Source organism: Daktulosphaira vitifoliae, unplaced genomic scaffold, assembly GCF_025091365.1.
Source record: "Daktulosphaira vitifoliae isolate Bord-2020 unplaced genomic scaffold, ASM2509136v1 Scaffold_3, whole genome shotgun sequence".
Classification (NCBI taxonomy): Eukaryota; Metazoa; Arthropoda; class Insecta; order Hemiptera; family Phylloxeridae; genus Daktulosphaira; species Daktulosphaira vitifoliae.
Window position 1 is genome coordinate 18,049,392 of NW_026099574.1, and position 21,438 is coordinate 18,070,829.

The following is a 21,438-nucleotide window of genomic DNA, read 5'->3' on the forward strand; positions in this document are numbered from 1 at the left end:
AATAGATTGGATAGAGAAATTAAATACATTTAAAGAAATATATTCAGTCCTTTAAAAGGAGATTAAATTTTATAACTCATATTTTTTTATATTCAATTAAATAGGCAAGAATAGTGTTATATCACAATAATTTAATTGTTGAATTGTATACTATTTATAGCATTTATTAAAATTTAAATGCTATAAAGAAAATTATTATTATATTCTTTTAATATCCAAGGAATTATTATTCATCTACCCATATATAAATTAAATAAAAATAGATAATAAATTCGTAAAATCAAAAAAATGTAAATAAATAATTCCTAATTTAATACTACATAATAAATAGTAAAATGTAGGTTATAGATTAAAAATATAGGTTTTAAAATTTATTGAGATGTTAAATAGCATACATAAATTTNAATAATTCCTAATTTAATACTACATAATAAATAGTAAAATGTAGGTTATAGATTAAAAATATACATGATAGATATGACTTATAATACGTTTGGTAAAACTAGTAAAAAATGTTATTTTTACAATGAATAATGTAATTTTTTTTTTTTGAAAGAATGAAAAATTTTATTTTAGTTTAAAAATAAACTTATCACTATGCAATTCACTTAAAAGAGATGATAGAAAAAATATTTAATAATGAACGTACAAAAATATAATTGAAAAATAGTGCAACATCATTATAAATAGAATAAACAGTAATACCAGTCAATCTTAATTTTTATATGGTTAATTAATGTTCTTTACAACACAAACAAGTTTTAGTCAGATGAAATGGTAATTGACATTACAAAATAAAAATTCGTAGCAATTAAGAAGCTTTGATGGCGGGATAATCAAACTTGTTGGTGGGGTGACACTGTAGTACAATAATACCATATGAGAACAAAAGAGGTTATCTTGCGAAATTTAAAAACAAACATCGGAATTCAAGACAAAATATAAACGTCATGTAGTTATAATATATGTAGGTAATAAGTAAAAGCAAATCCCTTCAATTATAAATATGAGTATAGAAATAATCGGGAAAAATAAGACATGGTTATTCGTCATTTTGTCGATGAATAATAATTGAAAATAGAATTAACGTAAGTAATTAAAATTTATGTCTACTAATTTTAAATTATTTTGTACATAAAATGAACGGTTGTTACTATTAAATTATCACTAATCACTTATCACAATACTCATGTGAACGTAAATGCAACGGGTAGCAATGTTTCGAACAAGAATGTTTGATGCAAAATAAATGTCGGTAATGTAATTATGTGAACTATTAACAATATTTAATCGATCGGCTTACTTCTTTTTGATGTGGTCGGTGCTTCCGTTATTGTTGATAATTACCGGACAGAATTTACTTGTAAATATATTTTGCTTGCAACGTCGTTATCAGCGGAACAAGTGTTATTTAATGCGACTCATAAAGGACATAATGATTAAGTGAAAGTTAATGTTCACTGTTCACTGTCGTTCTATCATGTTAGCATTGTTGTTTTTCAAATACGGCTATGTTCTTATCTTATCAGTAATTGGCCATGTAATACAGCCATATTATATCACATGTTATCAATTTCGTTCGTCATAAAAAGTCCGTAAACACTAGGCGCTTACAAATCATTAGCCGCATTGACGCGTAAGTCTACTCTGAATGCTTGTTTTGGAATTAAATGAGTTGATTTAATCAATCTAAGTGATTATCAAATAATTTAACGTAGAATGGGTTTAACCTCTTTAAGTTTTAAAGCTACTGTCGAATATAACTCAAATTTGAAGTGTCAATTAACTTAATTCGTAGATTTTATTCTTCGAAAATATTTATAATATTCTTTCTGAGATATAGGTTTTATTATAAACATCATAAATATTTTATGATGTAGGAGAACTACAAGGTATCTTATAAATATGATAATATTTGTCTTTATAAGTACTCAAGTACTCATATTTTTACTATCCATTAATGGCAGACTTATGATTTACGTATTGACTATTATCAATATCTTTTTAATCAATTAATAATTTTATTAAATTCGAATTTTTAGGATGTATATTAAAGTTAAGTACAGTAAATTCGTAAATTTTTAAACTCGAAAACCAATTTGTAGTTCTGTGAGATTTATAGTGTGTGAGTCATACAGTCTGTCAACGCTTTTATTAAATATAAAAATTACAACGCACATTTTTTAATTTAATGAACAATGCACAAAATAATAATTATGTACTAAAAATACTAATTTTTGAATTTTAAATTATAAAACAAACAAAAATATAAAGTCTAATTATTGTTAAATTTATTTTATGTTTATGTTAAATACATTTACAATCTATTAAACTAAAATTTATAGTGTAACTATAATTAATATAGTACTTATTATACTAAATATAGTATTCTTAATTGTTTGCATTTTTTTAAAATATTTTTATTATGGATCTTAAAAAACTTAAAGAATAGTTTAGTACTCTTAACAAAAATTGCCAAAAATTCAAGCTCGAAAGAATTTGTTACTATTAATAATAGTTTTCATATTTCTAATTGCTATTTTAGTGTTGTTTTTAATATTTATAAATTTAAATACCAGACAGTTCTATTGTAAACGATTTTTGATGTACTTATAAATTGATAGTTAGTGTTTATCTTGAGGCAATCTTAACACGAATATGTTGACTAATACGCTCATTTCTTTATGTGGTAATGATCCCTTAACTCGATTTTATCAAGTTAAAAAAATTGTTAATTCTCTAAATTCTGGCTTATCGAGTAAGTTTGTTTTTTAAGCATAAAATACTTTTGTCTATAATCTATTCACAATTTAATAAAGCATTTTATATCATTGGCATTTAGTACAAATGCTATTGTCAAGTCATATTTAAAATATATACCAAATTTAGTAAGTTACTGTTATTTATAGCTAAAATAATAGAATCTTGATTATTTATTAATTGGTTAGCGGTAAAAGAATCACTATATTTTTATTCATATTGAGTCAATAAAAATATGATTATTTTTATTGATGTATGATTTGAAATTTTACGTTTTAATCAGTGGCATTTCTACAAGAGGTGCCATCTGGGGTAGTCACCATCACAAGGTGCAACAAAAAGTGTGTCCTAAGTTTTTTTTGGGCATCTTAACTGGAAACCAAATAAAACTTATAAACGTATGTAATATTATTTTATTTATGTAGATGGGTTTATGTATTTTCTAAGTTTTGAACTAGTGAGATATAAGAATTACAACAGTGGGAATAATCAAACTTTTTTTTTGAGATAAGTTGAACATTTTTTTTTTTTGTTCTACAAAAATGTTAGGAAGGAGACAAAATAAACCCTTAATACATCACTTGTTTAAATTCTAAAATCTATGTAATTGTAGTGCTAAACATTTTTTCAATTATCTAATTTTTTGAGAAAAATATATTTTAATATATTTATAGTTTATATAAAATAGAACTATTTGTTTATCAAAAAATTTTGTGTAAAGTGATAACTTTTCTATTGGTATTGTGCCATACTTATTAATTTAGATAGCAGTTTCAATAGATCCTTTGTTATTTATTCTTTTTATGATGAATTTGGAACAATGTTCCGTTTCGTGACATATAATGTAAGTTTGTACGTTTTACTTTATATCTCTGGAGGGTTAATTTAGTTGTTATTTACCTGAAGTACTATTAAGTTCAAGGGCTATATCTGGATCACCGACGAAGGCAGCTCATAACGATGTAGATACCATGATGCCTATTGAAAAAACATATATTGTGGGATCGTAGTATCGTTTTGTTATTTTCTATTAAGACCCGTTTAATTAAGTTGTTTTTGCGGTGATTACCAAGGAATTCGTGAATATCTCCTTAATTACCAGTACATTTTTACCATTTTAATCTGACCCCTGCGTGAAACTATCCAAGCAAATCTTGACAGTTGAGTTGCCGATATCGACTCCTAATTACGTACAATTATACTATTATTAAATTTCCATAGGTCCTATAGGTGTTATAGGTTATATTAAAACTATTTAATTTACTTTGAGAAAATTATAGAAATTACATTGAATTTATGAATGATTATTTAATAATTAAAATGGTTCCTTAAAAAATAATGACATTTTTTCAATAATCTTAACAGTTTTTATTATTAATAAAACATTTGCAAAAAATATTTTAATAAAATAGATATTTTTATTAAATTATAGTTTCTGAAATAATATATGTTAAAAAAAAGTAGTTAACAAGCACTAAAATAATAAAAGATTTCTCATCGAAATTTTATTTATATTTTGATCACGTTAATGTCTGACTTTACATTACTCAGACACTATTTGTTGCAAATAGTGTAAACCAAACTTTGTAAGTTATCAAATAATAGTATTGTAGTTATTTTTTTTGTAGCTTATTACGAATAGGTTATATTTTACTTTTTTAAATTCTAATCAATCAATACATAAAAGTAAACTAATAAATATATATATTTTTTGTTGAAAACTTGAGAAAATGTTCATTATCTTTAATTTTATTACGGATGTATATATTACACATTAACTGTTATCACATTATTTCAAGGCTAATGCTAAGGTTCTTATTTTTTTTTCTAACGATTTTCGTGTACACAATAATTTTTGATACGTCCTCTTTATCGTATACTTTGATAAAGGTTTCATTAATTATTCTAAAGTTTTTATTATATATCTTTTATTTTTTCTAATATTTTTCTTATCATTTATTGCATACTTGAAATTAAGGGACTTAAGTCACAAAACATTTTAATCAGTCCATTTAAGTATTTTTGAATTACATTCGTATATAAAATGTGGTAATTGGATAAATTTTGGCTAGTTAAATTATCAGAAAATATCTAATAGTACTAATTTAATAATATTGATCAATGTTATTCTACGTGATATTTTCATGCTGTGAACTATTCTATGTAACATTTTTTTTATTGTAATATAATAATTATTTATTTTGATATTCATTTTTTTCTTGCATTATACATTCTAAAAATACCATTTACACTAAAATATTTGGTTGTCGAAGTGTTAATTTTTCTTTTGTTTTAAGTTTTTATTTGAATTTTTTGTTTGAGTAGTTCATTTCCAGTGAGTAGAGTGGTTCGATTTTTTCTAATATGGTATACATACTCGTGATATCTTTTTTATTTTTTGAGCAACAGAAATACTGGCTTCATAAAATTGGATAGCACTAGATCTGTATTAAGTTCCCCTTAAAATAAGTCCTTGATTCTTTAAAACCCTAAATAAATATTTATTCTATTGTTTGAAAATATTTTTAATGAATGCACGTGTAACAACTTGAAAAATTGTATGCATATATTTAAATTATATGTAACATTTTTATTTGCTAAATTATCAATTTTAACGTAGATGTCTTTTACTACTATAGTAATAATACAAACTCATGAAAATACATTATTTATTTCTTTAAATATAAAAGAAAATGAAATAAATTACTTTGAACTATATTATTTTATAAATTAAATAATATATTAATATTTATTTGATTTAATGCTATATATTATTTTATGCTTTATTAGCATAAACCATGGTAAGTGCTCTGAATTATCTACTTTATTATCAATGGTTGTAATTATTAAAGAAAAAAAACCCATTTATTTTATTATTTAAATACAATTTTACTTTAATTAAATAATTAATTGTCTAAATAACAAAGAATAATATACTTTCAGCTTATTGTCCTTTAAAAGCAAAATATCAATTTTAAATACATCAGAAAATTATTTTTACTTGAAGTGCTTGAGGGTATATCCATGTTTGTAGTTGAGTTCTGACGTTTCGGACTCATTGCAGAGTTCATCTTCAGAGTGAACATGGATATATCCTCAAGCACTTCAAGCAACAAGACAATCCATGAAAGCTTTAACACATTCATAAAATTATTTTTACTTAAAAAATGATAGATGGAGTGAAGCTTTTGTGTTTTTAAATAAACATAGAGAAAGGGTGATTTTTATTTGATTAAAAAACTAATTTTTAGATTCAATAGCTCAAAAGTCTTAATTTGAGTGTACTGAAAATGCCAATAATACAGAGTGATTCTTTTAACACAGGACATTGAGTTTCTCTTAAAATAATAAGTTTTTTGAAAGTTATTTTCTTGACTTTTGTTAGTTAAATATATATTTTCATTTATCTATTATAAAATAATTTTTAGGTTCATCCTTTATGTCTTATAAGGATGTCAACTTTATATTTTATTAATTTTTAAACAAAACATACATATTAAACTATCTTATCAAATAGAAAATAATTCTCATTATTCTCATTTTCATACGTAGGTATAAACCTACTCATTTCCAGACATTATTTTAAATTTTTAATAACTTCTGAATTATTGGTCCAAAAGTAGTTATCGACCAGTCATTTTCTTAATTAGATCATATTCTAATTTATAAGCTTGTTTAATATGTATGTTTCGTTTAAAAAATAATAAAATATAAAGTTGACAACCTTATAAGATATAAGTGATGAACCTAAAAAATGTTTTATAACGGATAAATGGAAATACATATGTAACTTACAAAAGCCAAAAAAAATCACAAAAAGTTATTATTTTAAGAAAAATTGATTGGCTAGCGATAAAAGAATCACTGTATATATATATATATATTAATTTAAAAGTTATCTATAATTTAAAAGTTAACATTAACTTACAAACTGTACTTGAAATCTATTCAAAAGCAGTTAAAATGATTTATAATTTACGTGCAATACCTTTTCCATGTTTTATTATTGTTATTATTTTGCTTAATGAACATTTATTTGGTTATTGGAGAATTAGATAAAAGTCTAGGTAAATACTATTACAAATATAGTTATAATTATTTTTCATTAAATCATCTAAAACAATTATAACAAACAAATTTCATGCATAAAATTGGGGGTTTAAAATTTTTCAAAAACAAATAGCCTCCGAGTTGTCTTAGGACAAATGTGTCATGTTATAAATTTAAGTCGGTGTATAAAACTAAGTTATAAATTACTAGTACATAACTGAACGATTAATATGTTTATACAATTAATATTTGTTTGACCACATACATTTCACCGTTTTCTAAATCACTTTAATAATTGAATTTCATTACTGCACTTTGTGTACAAAATTTCATGTTATACGTCCATTAAAATGAATCTAATAAATTTGAGATACCATTAGATGATTGAATTTTTTATGAATTCGTAAGACGCCATAACTAATGTAATCAAAGTCGGCAACATTAGCATAAAAATAGCATCATGGATATTGCAGGTGTATATAGTTAATTGATGGATTATTTTCCTTTCTCCGGCAGTATTAAAGTGCACTGTCTAGTACAAAGTAGGTGATGAATAATAAAGCCCACCAAAAACTATTATATGAATATGACGGACTAGATCTAAATATATACGATGTAAATCTGTGATGTTAGTGGAAGAGAAAGTGAATTATGTTCGATTGATATTGCTACGATTTTTTGTTTAATACATTCTAGTGGTTGTTATTATATTTCATTTTTAGTGGCAAAACAAAACAAGTGAATTATACACAAACAAATGTAATTTATGTATTTGTACGTGTTACGTTGCTCAAAAATCGTTGATTGAAGAACTTACCGAATCTTATAATGTCATTTTTTATTTGAGCCAAAGTTAAAAGTTACATGTACGTACAAATGACACCACATATTATATAAATGGTTTCTAATATTCACAAAACTAATAATTTAATCATAAAAATTTAATTACCCTGTCCCTTTGATTCTGCTGTATAAACTCATTACTTTAGAGAATACCATTCATAATTGTAACATTATTCAATTATGGTCAACTAGTTGTTTGATTCACTCAATAATATTGTACAAATATAATTTGAGTAAAATTTTTATCTATACAAATGATTGCGTTAATTATAATTAGAGTTATAACTATTTAATTTAATGAGATAAATTTTTATAAATTGTATTTAAAAAATATTTGTTATTTGAGACGTAGGCCGCGCCGCGATAAGAAGAAATAAAGTTATTCAATTGAGATTAAGGGTTGAAACCAGTGGCGCAAATAAGAAGAGTGTATTGGCGTTCAATCCCTACTAGGAATAGTATATCAATAGTCTTAATTTTTTTTTAATTACCATAAAAAGAAGTTTCAAATAAAAAAATTGTATACATATATAGAAAACGGAAAAAGTTTTATAATACAAAAATGTGTTTGTGTATAGTACAAAGTATTAGACTATATTTATTCAAAATTACACACTTTTATCATAATGAAAGTGATATTGATAAAATTATGTTTATGTTTTAAATTTGTTCTATAAGTGAATAAAGTTTTTTAGACTTTTTTTATTTGTTTATCCCTTCAAAATGAACTTCAATATCAAAAAAATTTCTACCCCCAATATAAAACTAATATCTTTTCTTATTGGTTAAGATATTTTGTTTTAATTTTACCAGATTTTTTAACTCTGTTGGAAAGAATTCCAAATATTCCACTATTTTAAAATCACTTGATTGTTGTCCCTTCAATTAGAGGGTTTTAACTTTTATTTACATTGTTTTATTTATTTTCATTTTGAATGTTATTTGGATATCAAGTGCATTATTTAATGATATGGTAAAGTTTAAGTGTTATGGGTCATATTACTTTTAATTGGTCCGTTGTACACATTCTCTTTAAATCACTTATATTCAGCGCTTAAATTTTAAATATTAAGTTCAGAAGCTAAATTATATACTAAAAAAAGTTTAAAAAAAATGTAGTTCCTGGGAAACCAAAAATCTGACCTACACATTTCTTCAGTGACAAATTCAAGGGAAAGTTCAGAGGGTGCGTGGCTTCTTTTTGAATTATCATTATCTACTTAAAAAAAGTATTTTGAAAGATAAAATAAGCGAAAAATTGATATTGATATCGAATAATTCTGGATCCGCCCCTCCATTTCATACACCGTCTTATATGACTTTATCCCACATTGAAAACTTATTTTCAATCTTTTATATATAATTTGTCATTTCGCCCAAAGTTTCACGTAACCTGATTATGTGCACGTGTTCATGTTTGTGGTGCAAAACGAAGTACTTTTGCTCAGTTGTTTTTCTGCGGATAAAATCAATTTTTTTTTTTTTGTCAAAATATTGATGAAAGATTTTCCAGGAAAAACGTCGTTTTTTTAATTAAAAATGTTTTTACAGGAGTGCACGCACGTGTTTTGGATCGAACAGCAACAGAAGTCGTCGTTTCACCAGCACTCCGCACGCCCGTGGAGGGGCAGGCAGTGACGGCTCGGCCACGTCGCCCATTGTGCTCAGACCGTGTCACGTATACCTAGCAAAGCCGTACCTTAAACTGCTCTCGCGTTATGCTCAACTTGTAGTAGGGGCAATACGGCCGTCCCGCTGCAGTTTAAATACGTCCAGGAGGTTCTGGGCGCACTTCAATCTGTCCCGATAACCGTTTACGTCTGAACCATACCATTCTCGACATGTGCGGTGAGTACAAATTAATTAACTAATAAATTTTTTAATTGGTAAAATATTTTCTATGAGTACTCTTATATCTTTGGCTTAATTTTTTGATTTTAAATTTGATTCCATATAAAATTTTAAAACTTGACATAAATATTATATGATGGAAAAAATCGTGTTCAAAGCTTTCTCTGTGTTGTTTGAAAACTAAAAAATCAATTAATTTATATAAAATACAATGTTTTATAAAATAGTAACTAGAAAGAGTCCATCGTCCTGGGGCTACACGATCTAACCGGTTGCTTTTGCCATTTACTTTCTTGAAACATTACATCATTTCGTGTTATACATAACAGATTTTGGAATTGATCCAAAGACATAATTTATTACCATTATCTAGGATGGAAATCGACCAAGTTTAAAGTAAGATTCATAACTATTGAAAACGAGAATTTCCCCCCATAAAAATGTCAAAAAACAATACAAAAAAAGTGCAAAATAATTATACGATTTTTTAGCCTTGAAAATTTTAAGTATTCAAATTTTCTGTTGTCCGTTTTTTTTTTGTTATTTAATATTAAAAAGATTATTTTCTAAGTAGTTTCAATTAAAACTAAAACAATATATTTTTTTTTTATATTTTAATTCGGCGTAGTCATTAATAAAATGAAAATTTTCTCTTCGCAGTTTCTCGTCCATTTATATAAAGAATGTTAGTAAATTATATTTTTATTGAAGTTATTTGAAAGTTGTCTAAGAGATAGGTAGGTAGGCGTATATATATATTATTTTAACACTGCGTTATTGTACAAAGTGTATTAACAAAGAATCGACGGTTTTTTTAATTTTGTGGAAATGAAGTAACTCAATTTCTTAACTAAATTTAAGTATTTTTTTCTTTTTGTTGGTATTCATTAATTATATTAGAATAAAGACCATCAAGTGATTTAAGAATAGTGGAAAGTTTGCACATAACTGTCTTGTTAAAAACCTAAAATCAATAATCAAGCTGTATTTAAAAGTTAGTGACGACTTATATTATTTCTTAGGAATATTCGCTTACCTAAATCATCTGACACCGAAGTCCAGGGAAGAGATCATTGTTCTATTGGTGAATGGACTCAAACGACTTGAATACAGGGGTTACGATTCGGCTGGTGAGTATTTAACAATGAAAGATAGTTCTATAGTACTTGGAAATACATTGAGGTCTTATGTATACTGGCGTTGAATCAAGAGCATTAAACGTCGGTTATGGTTTTTCATCATTAGATATTTTACGACCCTAAGGGCGCTCTGACGATTTTTGTGCTTTGCTTTCATGATTTATAATCACTACTAAGTAACATAAATTATTATGAGATAAAAACGATCTACTAAAAAATATACGATTTATTCTAGAAGTCTGGTTTCTTGAAGTTTTAATAGAAAGCTATTTTTAATAAGTCTCCTGGGGCTTGAATAACTGTACGATTTTTCCGTATTCGATAATATGGAAAAATCATTGCGTTAACTCTCCGAAGGAAATTCTACAGATTATTTTGACAACTGACCGCTCATTCGTTAGAGTTCATGTACCGTGAAATTCGCCGTCACTTTAATTGTAGTTGATTTCAATGCAACTATAGAATTATTATTTTTATTATTATGATCTAGTGCCCAGTCTAAAAATTATCTCTTTATTCATTAAATTAATATGTTGACTTCTTAGAATCATTGCGGTCAATTTTTTTCTTTAATGACTTTCTTTTCACAACTATTATAATAACAATAACAACAGTATCATAGTTGTATATTGTAGAGTCTTTCGTTTTTTTTTTGCTATTGATTGTTCTACTGTGTGCGTAAATGTTAAACTGAACTTATAAAATTTAAGAAAAAATTTCCCTAATGTTTTGATTGGTATGTTTGAAAAGGTATTGCATTCGATGGGCCCGACGGTAAAGACATTACGATCGTGAAGAAAGAAGGAAAAGTGGTTGCCCTTGAAGATGAATTGTTTGCTTGTGAGTTATTAATAGAATAATTTAAAACATAATTGAAAAGTTACAACCTACTTGACGGGTTTTTGTTTGTAGTAAAAGATCAATTGGACTTTGAAGAAATTCAAAAAAGCCATGTGGGCATTGCTCACACACGTTGGGCCACTCATGGAGTACCAAGTTGCGTTAATTCGCATCCCCAACGATCCGACAAGGAACAGGTATTTTGCGTGGTCCATAACGGTATCGTGACTAACTACAAAGAAGTAAAAGCACTGTTGGAACGAAAAGGGTACGTGTTCGAATCTGAAACTGACACCGAAGCCATAGTGAAACTGGTGCACCATATTTATACACAGCATCCCACGTTACAATTTAGAGAATTAATTGAACAAGCTATACAGCAATTGGTATGATGGCGCAATTTTGTTTTCGAAATATCACTCGTTATTTTAAACAATTTGCTTTTGATAGGAGGGTGCGTTTGCCCTTTGCTTCAAGAGTAAGTTATTCCCAGATGAATGTGTTGCCACTAGAAGGGGTAGTCCATTGTTGGTGGGTATCAAGTCTGAGACAAGGTTGGCTACTGATCATATTCCTATTTTGTATAACAAAGGTAATTTTAGCACATTTTCTAGAGTACGATGTGTGTTTTTTGTTTCTTTTCTCTCTCTCAAACTTGAGTAGGAAATAAGTGTTTTTAGTTAAAATGGAAAATTGGTGTGTTTTTGTTTTTGTTCCATTTGTGTGGGGCACTTGAAGATACGAAAGACGGAGAGTCTCTCTCACTAACAGGTACACACACACACTATAAAAATCAATATATTGTAATGGTGTAAATAATTTTGCTTTTTTCAACGCATTTTAGCTTCAGCTAATTTAATATTCGTAAATTATTATAATGGTGATGGCTCCTGTTGTGGTGGTAGTAATGGTAATGGACCATCACCATTATTGATGGTGAATGGGTTATACTTTGTGTGAATAATTATATGTGTATAAATATTTTAAGAATGTAATGGTCAATTTTCAAGTACAGATGAAGACTTTCGAAATGTCAGGTTTGTTTTAAAAACTAGTTGTGGTGCAAATATAACGGCATTCTATGATCGACATTCACTGTTGTATTGTTGTAGTACTTAAACGTTTTGTAATGCAATTAATTAGGGAAACTATTTAAATGCTTGTTTTATATAATACATTACAATTTTGTTGCCTAATTTTTTATTGTCATCTATTGAGTATGCTATAAACGCACAGTGAATCCATTTAAATTAGTTTCTAATATATTTTAACGAATATTAATGATTATTTAATGAATTAAAAGAGAAACAATTTTTGAAAATGTTTAGATTTCTCAATAACTTTCATATATAAAGAAATACTCAAGATATTTAGATTTGTGGTTTTAAAGTTAACAAAGGATAATTATTTTTATTATTTAACAATGAGAATGTTATGTTTAAAAATAAGTTTATTAATTACTATAGTGTATGTTCTTATTACATTTAAAGATGAATGCTTAATTTATTAAATTAACTGAAAATTTTGAAACTTGAAGTTAACATTTTAATATTATATTATTTGCCGTTTTAATTAGTAAATTAAAATAATTTATTAGATTGCCTAGTGTAGTAAATAATTATATTATTAATTTTTTTACTGTATAGTTTTTTATTACTAGGGATTTCATTATGTATAAAGAAATTTTTTATCAATCTTTACGAAAATTTTGACATACTTATCAAATATAACTATAACTGATCATTTTTTTCATAATATATAATTTTGCTTCAAATAGTTTATGTAAATGTATAAAAAAATATAAACTATTTAAGTAAACATTTACTTTGTTGGAATAAAATCGTATTATATAAAGTAATTATGTAACTCTTAAAAAGAAATATATATATATATATATATATGACTAAATTTTTGAATAGTAATGTGTATTATTCGCTATTATGTCTAATAATAATTACGAAATTTAAAACAAAAAATAACATAGAAATATCTATTATCCTTCATTATCGTTGTAGCACAATATATTATAGTTCAAAACTTTATAAAATATTATTTTAATAATAAATTACTGGTGCTTATTCATTATAGCGCTAAGAACTCTTGTAGGATGTTGGGTGCGCATGTTATTATTTATTTATTCTGAGATACTTGATTGATGTATTCCTTTTTTTTTTTGCTTTTTGTTTTTAGAACACACTAGGTTTATACGCGGTGACAAAATGTCCATTCCACTTCCAATGGGCCGTCAGGAAAGCACATCTGAATTCCATCCACTGGGCGATAAAGAAGAAGTAGAGTACTTTTTTGCATCAGACGCTAGTGCCATCATCGAACACACTAATCAAGTTATTTACTTAGAGGTTATTACAACTAGTAAAATTTAGATTTATAAATCTCATTAGTCTTTAATTGTCAAATAAAATTTTAATAAAAACTATTAGAGGTATCACTATATAAGGTGAGTCACAATGATATGTAATAATAATTCAATAACTTGATTCAATTAATATTTTATGTTAATTTCTTTTTTAAATCATTTTTATACATGAGGACTATAAAAGTATTTTATTTTTAATTTATTGAAAAATATATAGAGTATTTAAAAAAAATTGTTTTTAACAAAATATCTTATTAATCTTCAGTAGTAAATATGCAGTAACAAAACATAAACAAAATCATAATTCAGCATTAATAAATTGTTTTTACTTCTAATTTTTTCTTTCACTAATGAATAACTTTTGATATTATAAAATTAGAATGTAAAAATTCAACATTTTCAACACTTTGAAATGCAACAGAATTTAAACTACAAAACATTAATAAAATAATTTGTACTAAAATTTTTTTTTAAATTTACTGAAAAAATAGCTATCTCGAATTAAAAAATATAATACGTTAATTTTTAAAACATTAATTTGTTTTGTTTAAAATAAATACTAATATTAATTATATTGAAATATTAGTATTAAAGTGTAAAAATAGTTTAAAAGATTAAGCGAAGCAAAATATATTAACTGGAGTAAAAGTTATAGGAAATGTTGTATCATTGTGACTCACGCTGCATAATCTATAGTGATTATACATTTTGTATAATGATATGTGTTTGTTTTATTTTAGGACGACGACGTAGCTGCTGTAAAAGAAGGGCGATTGACCATTCATAGAATGCGTATGTCTACTGATGATCCTCATGCTCGGGAGATCACCACGCTCAAAATGGAAATCCAGCAGATTATGAAAGGAAACTTTAGTTCTTTCATGCAAAAGGAAATTTTCGAACAACCTGAATCTGTCGTAAATACTATGCGAGGTCGTGTGAACTTTGAGAATCAGACGGTCGTCCTTGGTGGTATTAAGGTACAAGAAATATTTAGGGAGTAAAATTACCTACGAGGGAAATTTTATTCTAAATTAATGTGTTGGAAAGACTTGAAAAATCTTCCAGATATATTTGAGATTTTAAACTGTGATCAACAGTGAGACAATACAATGAGTATCAACATTTCTTTCTTAATAGTTCCAGTTCTTCATGTTCTATCATGATTTCAAAGTTTCACGACATCAATTTTATGATTTTTTTTATTCGCGGTATGCTTGTAATACAATTTAATTCTTAGAAGTAAAACGAAAACAATATGATTTAAGGTTATTTTATGGTTTTACAATTATAAAGATTTTTTAGTTTATAAACATAGAAGTGAACGGTTTACTTGCCAATATGAAAGATTTTCTGTTGATATTTGTGTTTTACTTCATAAACATTCATTGTAATAACTCGTTTACAATTAATGGAGGTTAGGGGCTGCTAGAAAACCGAACAATTTTCCGGCTGCCTCTATAAGAATTTTGAAGAAATTCAGTAGCAATAAAAGCTGTTTGAAATGTAAATTTTCGATACGATCATCTTTTCCCCGCCTGTCAGTTAATATTGTATGACTTCGTAAAACTTTTGAAAGCCAAAACATTAAGCGTTAATTGAAAATAAGTATCATCACACTTCAGCGATAGCACCTCCTGTTGCTATCGCTGTATTGTAAATAAATCTTTTTACATGAAATACGTGCAAAAGTCGAAAGAAAACTTAAAAATTTCAACTGGTTTACCTTGGTTTTTAGTAGTTAATTAACTAGGGTTTCACCATTATATTTCAGGATTATATTCCGGAGATAAAACGGTGTCGTCGTTTAATGATGATTGGATGTGGTACAAGCTACCACAGCGCAGTGGCCACGCGTCAGTTGTTGGAAGAGCTTACAGAATTGCCGGTTATAGTAGAATTAGCTTCAGATTTTTTGGATCGAAACACTCCAGTATTCAGAGACGACGTTTGCTTCTTTTTATCTCAGTCAGGTAAGTATACCTTAAATAATTTCAGGTGTTATAAATTTATGTCTTATGATTAAGTATAACGTATGAATTTGTTACAGGAGAAACGGCTGATTCTCTATTGGCACTGAGGTATTGCAAACAACGCGGAGCTTTAATTGTGGGAGTAACTAACACGGTAGGCAGTTCTATCAGTCGTGAATCTCATTGCGGTATTCATATTAATGCCGGACCCGAAATTGGTGTGGCTTCTACAAAAGCTTATACTTCACAGTTCATATCATTAGTCATGTTTGGTTTGGTGATGTCAGAAGATCGCATATCCATGCAACCTAGGAGAAATGAGGTAAGAATCTTGAGAGCACTTATTACTAAAATATCTACATATTACTTAAAAAAAAAAAAAGGAAAAATTATTCTATAATTTAAATTAACTGTACGAATTAAGTATTACTTTCGGTTAAAACCCTATATTTATTATAATTGAATAGCTAATTTTTTTAAACTAAATTATGATTTTTTATAGATTATTAGGGGCCTAGAAAATATTACTGAACAAATTAGAGAGGTATTGGCTACTGACAATAAAGTAATGAAATTAGCCGAATCACTTTATCAAAAGAAATCTTTGTTAGTGATGGGAAGAGGATATCATTATGCTACTTGTTTAGAAGGAGCTTTGGTTCGTATTAATTATTCAAACTAACTGACTACCTAATAATTCATGTTATTATTTTAGAAAATCAAAGAACTCACCTACTTACACAGTGAAGGTATTTTAGCTGGTGAATTGAAACACGGTCCTTTAGCTCTCATCGATAAACAAATGCCAATCATAATGATTATGACAAGAGATCCTGTGTATAAGGTATGCAATTGAAAAATGACATGGGTTATAATCAGATTTTATTAAAATTAATAAAAATGTATTATTTAGAAATGTATAAACGCTTTGCAACAAGTAACGGCTCGCGAAGGTCGTCCAATTGTAATATGCGAGAAAGATGACGTGGAAATTAAAAATTTGGCTTGGCAAACTATTGATGTGCCACACACAGTTGATTGTTTACAGGTGTTTACGATTATTTTTTTGCTATGGATAAAAACATTGTTGTATTTTCATCTTATTTTAGGGATTATTGACTGTCATACCAATGCAATTGTTATCTTATCACATTGCTGTCATGCGAGGATGTAACGTTGACTGTCCCAGGAATTTGGCTAAGTCTGTGACTGTTGAATAAAGTTATTGTTGCCTTTGAGTTTTTATTTTTCTTATTTTCAATTTTCGTTGTAGTTAACAAAAATTAATTTTTGGTATATTGTTTTATTACTTTTGTTTTATTTTTTTTATATATTTTTTATATCGTAATAATACTGAAATTAAGGTTTAACATGTGCTTATGTTACTATTATAATGTGATTATACTTTCATTCGATCAAATTACTACATTTTTGTAGTTAAATTCTCTTTTATTGAGAAATATTTTTTTCATATATTTTTTTGTGCAATTTTATATATAACAGAAACATAGTTTTTTATTATTGTATTATTTTTAGTATCAATCACTTTTAAGTATTGATAAAATATCATTCCCATAATAATTTGTTATTAAAAATTAATAATAAAATTTTATAAAAATGGTTTATTAATTACTTGCTTTTACTTAAATTTACTAACGTACACGTTTTTTCTCTATCATTCCTACAAGTATTATTGGCGGAATCTGAAGGGCTACATTTTCTTAAAGATAAAAACTTATAAAATTTGCATGAAATGAAATACAAAACTATTCACAGAGAGAAAGAAAATCTAATTTAAAATTTTTCTTTAAATTTCGTCTTTACCTAATAACAATATTTCAAATCCTTAATATTTTTAATATTTGATCAATCATTTTGATTATTCTGAATATTTAAAATAAAAATACAGTATAATCTCTTATTTTAATCGAATTTTTCGTATGTACTACGAAGATTTATAACAGTTCCTTCAAAATATTTGATGTTTAAACACAATAGATATTTTCAATTAAAATTTTATTATTCCAAATAAAATTAGGATTTATGATTGTTTATAAAAATACTATTATAAGTAACTATAACGTGTACTATCATAGTTTAGTCAATACATTTTCCCATATGAATTAGTTTCATTTGTAGGTAGTCTTTCTACTGACTTAAATGCATTTTATCATGTTAATTTTTAGGTGTATTATCTACACTTACTGCACAATTCTGTTATATCAAATGATTATTATATAATCATTTTTTTATTACTTATTAGCTTCGATGCGAAGCTGAGAAGGTATTGGTTTTACTAAGATGTGTTTATTTTTTTTTTTTTTTTTTGTGTCTGTTACCACTTTTTCTCAGCTCTCACCGAACGGATTTCTTTCAACGATACGTCAAAAGATCACAAATCGTATCTAGTCGAAGACATTACCCTTAAAAATTGAAAAAAATTCCCTCGTTCCCCGTAAATGGGGGAAACCTCCAAAAAAATTACAAATTTAAAAATCGCTAATTTTCGAAATTTTTTCAATTTTTTTTACTTAAAAGTGCCATAACTTTTTCAAAAATAAACATATCAATATAATTCTTTTTTATATAGATGCATAATATCATTACCTTTCATTTGGTATATTTTTTTCATAAATTTAACCCTTAACCTGCCCACAAGGGGGGATTTAAAATGACAACTTTTTCACAAAAAATTAATTTTTTTAACTTAAATTTTGAAAATGTTCCGGAAGGTCTGACACTTTTATATATATCTTAAATTAAAGCTAATGTAATATGCTTTATCATGAAAAAAAAAAATTTCGGACTTTATCTTATCTTCATGGTGAAAATGGCTACCGAATGCTATTTTTGTGTGAAAATTTTCGATTTTGTATTTTCCATTTTTAACTTTATTATGCTATAACTTTTTGAAAAATGTATGAATCATTACAATTTTTTTATGAGAAGTAGTATTTATATAGATCTTTCATTCGACATACTGTTTTTTTAAATCGGACCATTTCCCTAAATACAGGGGGGATTCAAAACATAAAAATGCATATAGAAAGTAGAACTTTTTCAACGTAACTTTTGAAAGTGTTCCGGAAGGTCTGACACTTTTATATATATCTTAAATTAAAGCTAATGTAATATACTTTATAATGGTAAAAAAAAATTTCGGACTTTATTTTATCTTCATGGTGAAAACAGACATTAAACTTAATAAAAAAAATACGATTTTTGTAAAAAAATTCTTTTTTATATTTTTAACTTTATAATGCTATAACTTCTCGAAAGATGTATGGATCAATATAATTCTTTTTTTTGTAGATGCATGATGTCTTTACCTATCATTTGGTATATTTTTTTTATAAATCTGACTTTTTACCTGCCTACAGGGGGGGATTCAAAATGACAACTTTTTCACAAAAAATTGACTTTTTCAACTTAAATTTTGAAAGTGTTCCGGAAAGTCTGACACTTTTATATATATATTAAATTAAAGCTAATGTAATCTACTTTATTATGTAAAAAAAAAATTTCGGACTTTATTTTGTCTTCACGGTGAAAATGGCTACCAAATGCTATTATTGTGTGAAAATTCTCAATTTTATTTTTTACATTTTTAACTTTATAAAGCTATAACTTATTGAAAAGTGTATTGATCAATATAATTTTTTTATGGGAAATACTATTTTTTAATAATCCCTTTTTCATTCGACATACTTTATCTTAATCAGGATATTAATAAGGAACTAGCAGTTTATGAAGCTTTTGGAATAATCCACCAATTTTTTAAAATAAAACAGTATCTAAAGATTTGCATCGAAGCGTTTTTTATGATAGTGATTTTAATCACTGTCAGATATCATTATACTTGATCCATCTATACCACGTCACCACTGTGCCGCGACCCCCCTGTGCTGGGTTTATTATTATTATTAAGTTGTAGATATATATATATATATATTTATTAAGAATATCAAGATTATTTATCTTTAATATTATTAAGAAGGCTGTGCTATTCATGAAAATACACATTGAAATATTAAGTAAATTAGTATAACAAAAATTTATTTATTCTAGGTTGAGATTTTTTCTGATACTTATACTTACTCATAATTTATTTTTCATCTTAGTTTCTTAATTATTTTTAAGGTTTATAAAAAATGTGAATATTTTACAATTATAAGTCAAATTATTGATCAAAACTATATTTATAACTGAAGTCAGCATATTTTAAGTAGTCCACAAAATGGTTTCAGAAAAAAATCCTCGCGTTAAAGAGAAATACATAATATTTGTATGTTTTATTTTTATAAATTAGAAAATTGTGCATACAATTACTTAATGTTTCTCATATTAAAATAATTTACCATAAGAAAAATTTAAATTGATTATAAATAATATGGTATTCAATTTTAACACCAAAAATTCTCTGTTTGTCTAGCATTTTACAAAGTACTATATTAACATTGTTTTCTGTTATTTATGTAAGACAATAAGTTAGAACGACCTTTAATCTTATTTTATTAAAGTTATACAATAAAACACCGTGATAAATATCGTCAAATAGACGATATTTAGATAGGTTTAAATAAACAGGTGCTCATTTTTTATTATCATTTATCGAGCTATAGTGATTATGATTCGATCTTCGGATTTTTGGATACCATAATAGTATGTGTTGATTATTATGTTTCGGATGAAAAAAAAATTTTAGTACCAGGAACTCATGAGATTACCGTCAAGAAACTTCATTTGGATGTCTATTGAATTGTCCCGATGACAATTTAAAAATAGTCGGTGATAGAGTGGACATAATTTCGAGACACTTGAACGTATAAACGCACACATTAGGTTTATGAATCCCTGGTACAGAATTTTGATAATTATTAGAAAATACCGATCCAATATTGTTCATATTGTTCATGAAGATTCGTTGGACGTTACCTTATAAAATCCTGATACAAAATCTTTATCTTGGAAATGTCAACTAAGTGTCAATATGAAGTGTTCAAGCTACGGTTAATGTTACCATTGACGTAATTGTTGTTTTAAACAAAGGTCTCATTAGGATAATATGCAAAATGAACTAGCCGCTACTATTAGATTTTGATCAACTTGACGAGACTACAAAATTCTCCGCTGATTTCGCTATCCCATGTGTATTTGTCAGCTTTGTGTGAAATCGAACTTTTAGTAACAATCAGGAGTCATCATTAATAATTTAAACTCGATAATTCAATTCCTCGAATTTTGCGAATAGCAGATTAAAACAATACCATAAAGCTAATTTTAAGTGTTACTCCTGACAGCTGATTATATAATAAAATTCTACATACTATTTTTAGTAAATATATACAAGGTGGAACAGATCTAACCGACAGCTCATATAACTTATGATCTACATAACATTTTATACTTATTTTATTTTAATCAATTTTTAGAATATTGAACTATATTTAAAATATATTTTATGTTATTTTTTGCAATTACAAAAAATATTTTAAAAGTTAATTTTGGCTTCGATGCTAAGCTGAGAAGTTATTCACTTTACTATGATGTGTTTTTTTTTGTGTCTGTTACTACTTTTTCTCATCTCTCACCGAACCTATTTCCT

At 26.3% G+C, this 21,438-nt stretch overlaps 1 protein-coding gene across 2 annotated transcripts; it reads left to right on the plus strand.

Moving 5' to 3' along the window:
* The first annotated feature begins 918 nt into the window (after positions 1 to 918).
* On the plus strand, positions 919 to 17,363 carry LOC126903344 (glutamine--fructose-6-phosphate aminotransferase [isomerizing] 2-like). 2 transcript variants are annotated; one of them, XM_050681492.1, is made up of 15 exons: positions 919 to 1,088; positions 9,205 to 9,501; positions 10,527 to 10,634; positions 11,394 to 11,483; positions 11,556 to 11,869; positions 11,934 to 12,075; positions 12,222 to 12,254; positions 13,674 to 13,843; positions 14,601 to 14,840; positions 15,635 to 15,833; positions 15,911 to 16,155; positions 16,336 to 16,491; positions 16,549 to 16,677; positions 16,747 to 16,881; positions 16,943 to 17,363. In XM_050681492.1, the coding sequence occupies exons 2-15, from the start codon at positions 9,495 to 9,497 to the stop codon at positions 17,051 to 17,053; spliced, it is 2,079 nt and encodes a 692-aa protein (XP_050537449.1). In that variant the 5' UTR covers positions 919 to 1,088; positions 9,205 to 9,494; the 3' UTR covers positions 17,054 to 17,363. The 2 variants fall into 2 exon arrangements, with proteins under 2 accessions (XP_050537449.1, XP_050537450.1); XM_050681493.1 differs by lacking the exon at positions 12,222 to 12,254.
* The last annotated feature ends 4,075 nt before the right edge of the window (positions 17,364 to 21,438 follow it).

What these genes read in the sequence shown, in the direction of transcription:
- LOC126903344 (XM_050681492.1), top strand. An exon ending in AACAAGCTATACAGCAATTG is followed by an intron (nt 11,870 to 11,933) that starts GTATGATGGCGC and finishes TGCTTTTGATAG; the next exon opens with GAGGGTGCGTTTGCCCTTTG. An exon ending in AGAGTCTCTCTCACTAACAG is followed by an intron (nt 12,255 to 13,673) that starts GTACACACACAC and finishes TTTTGTTTTTAG; the next exon opens with AACACACTAGGTTTATACGC.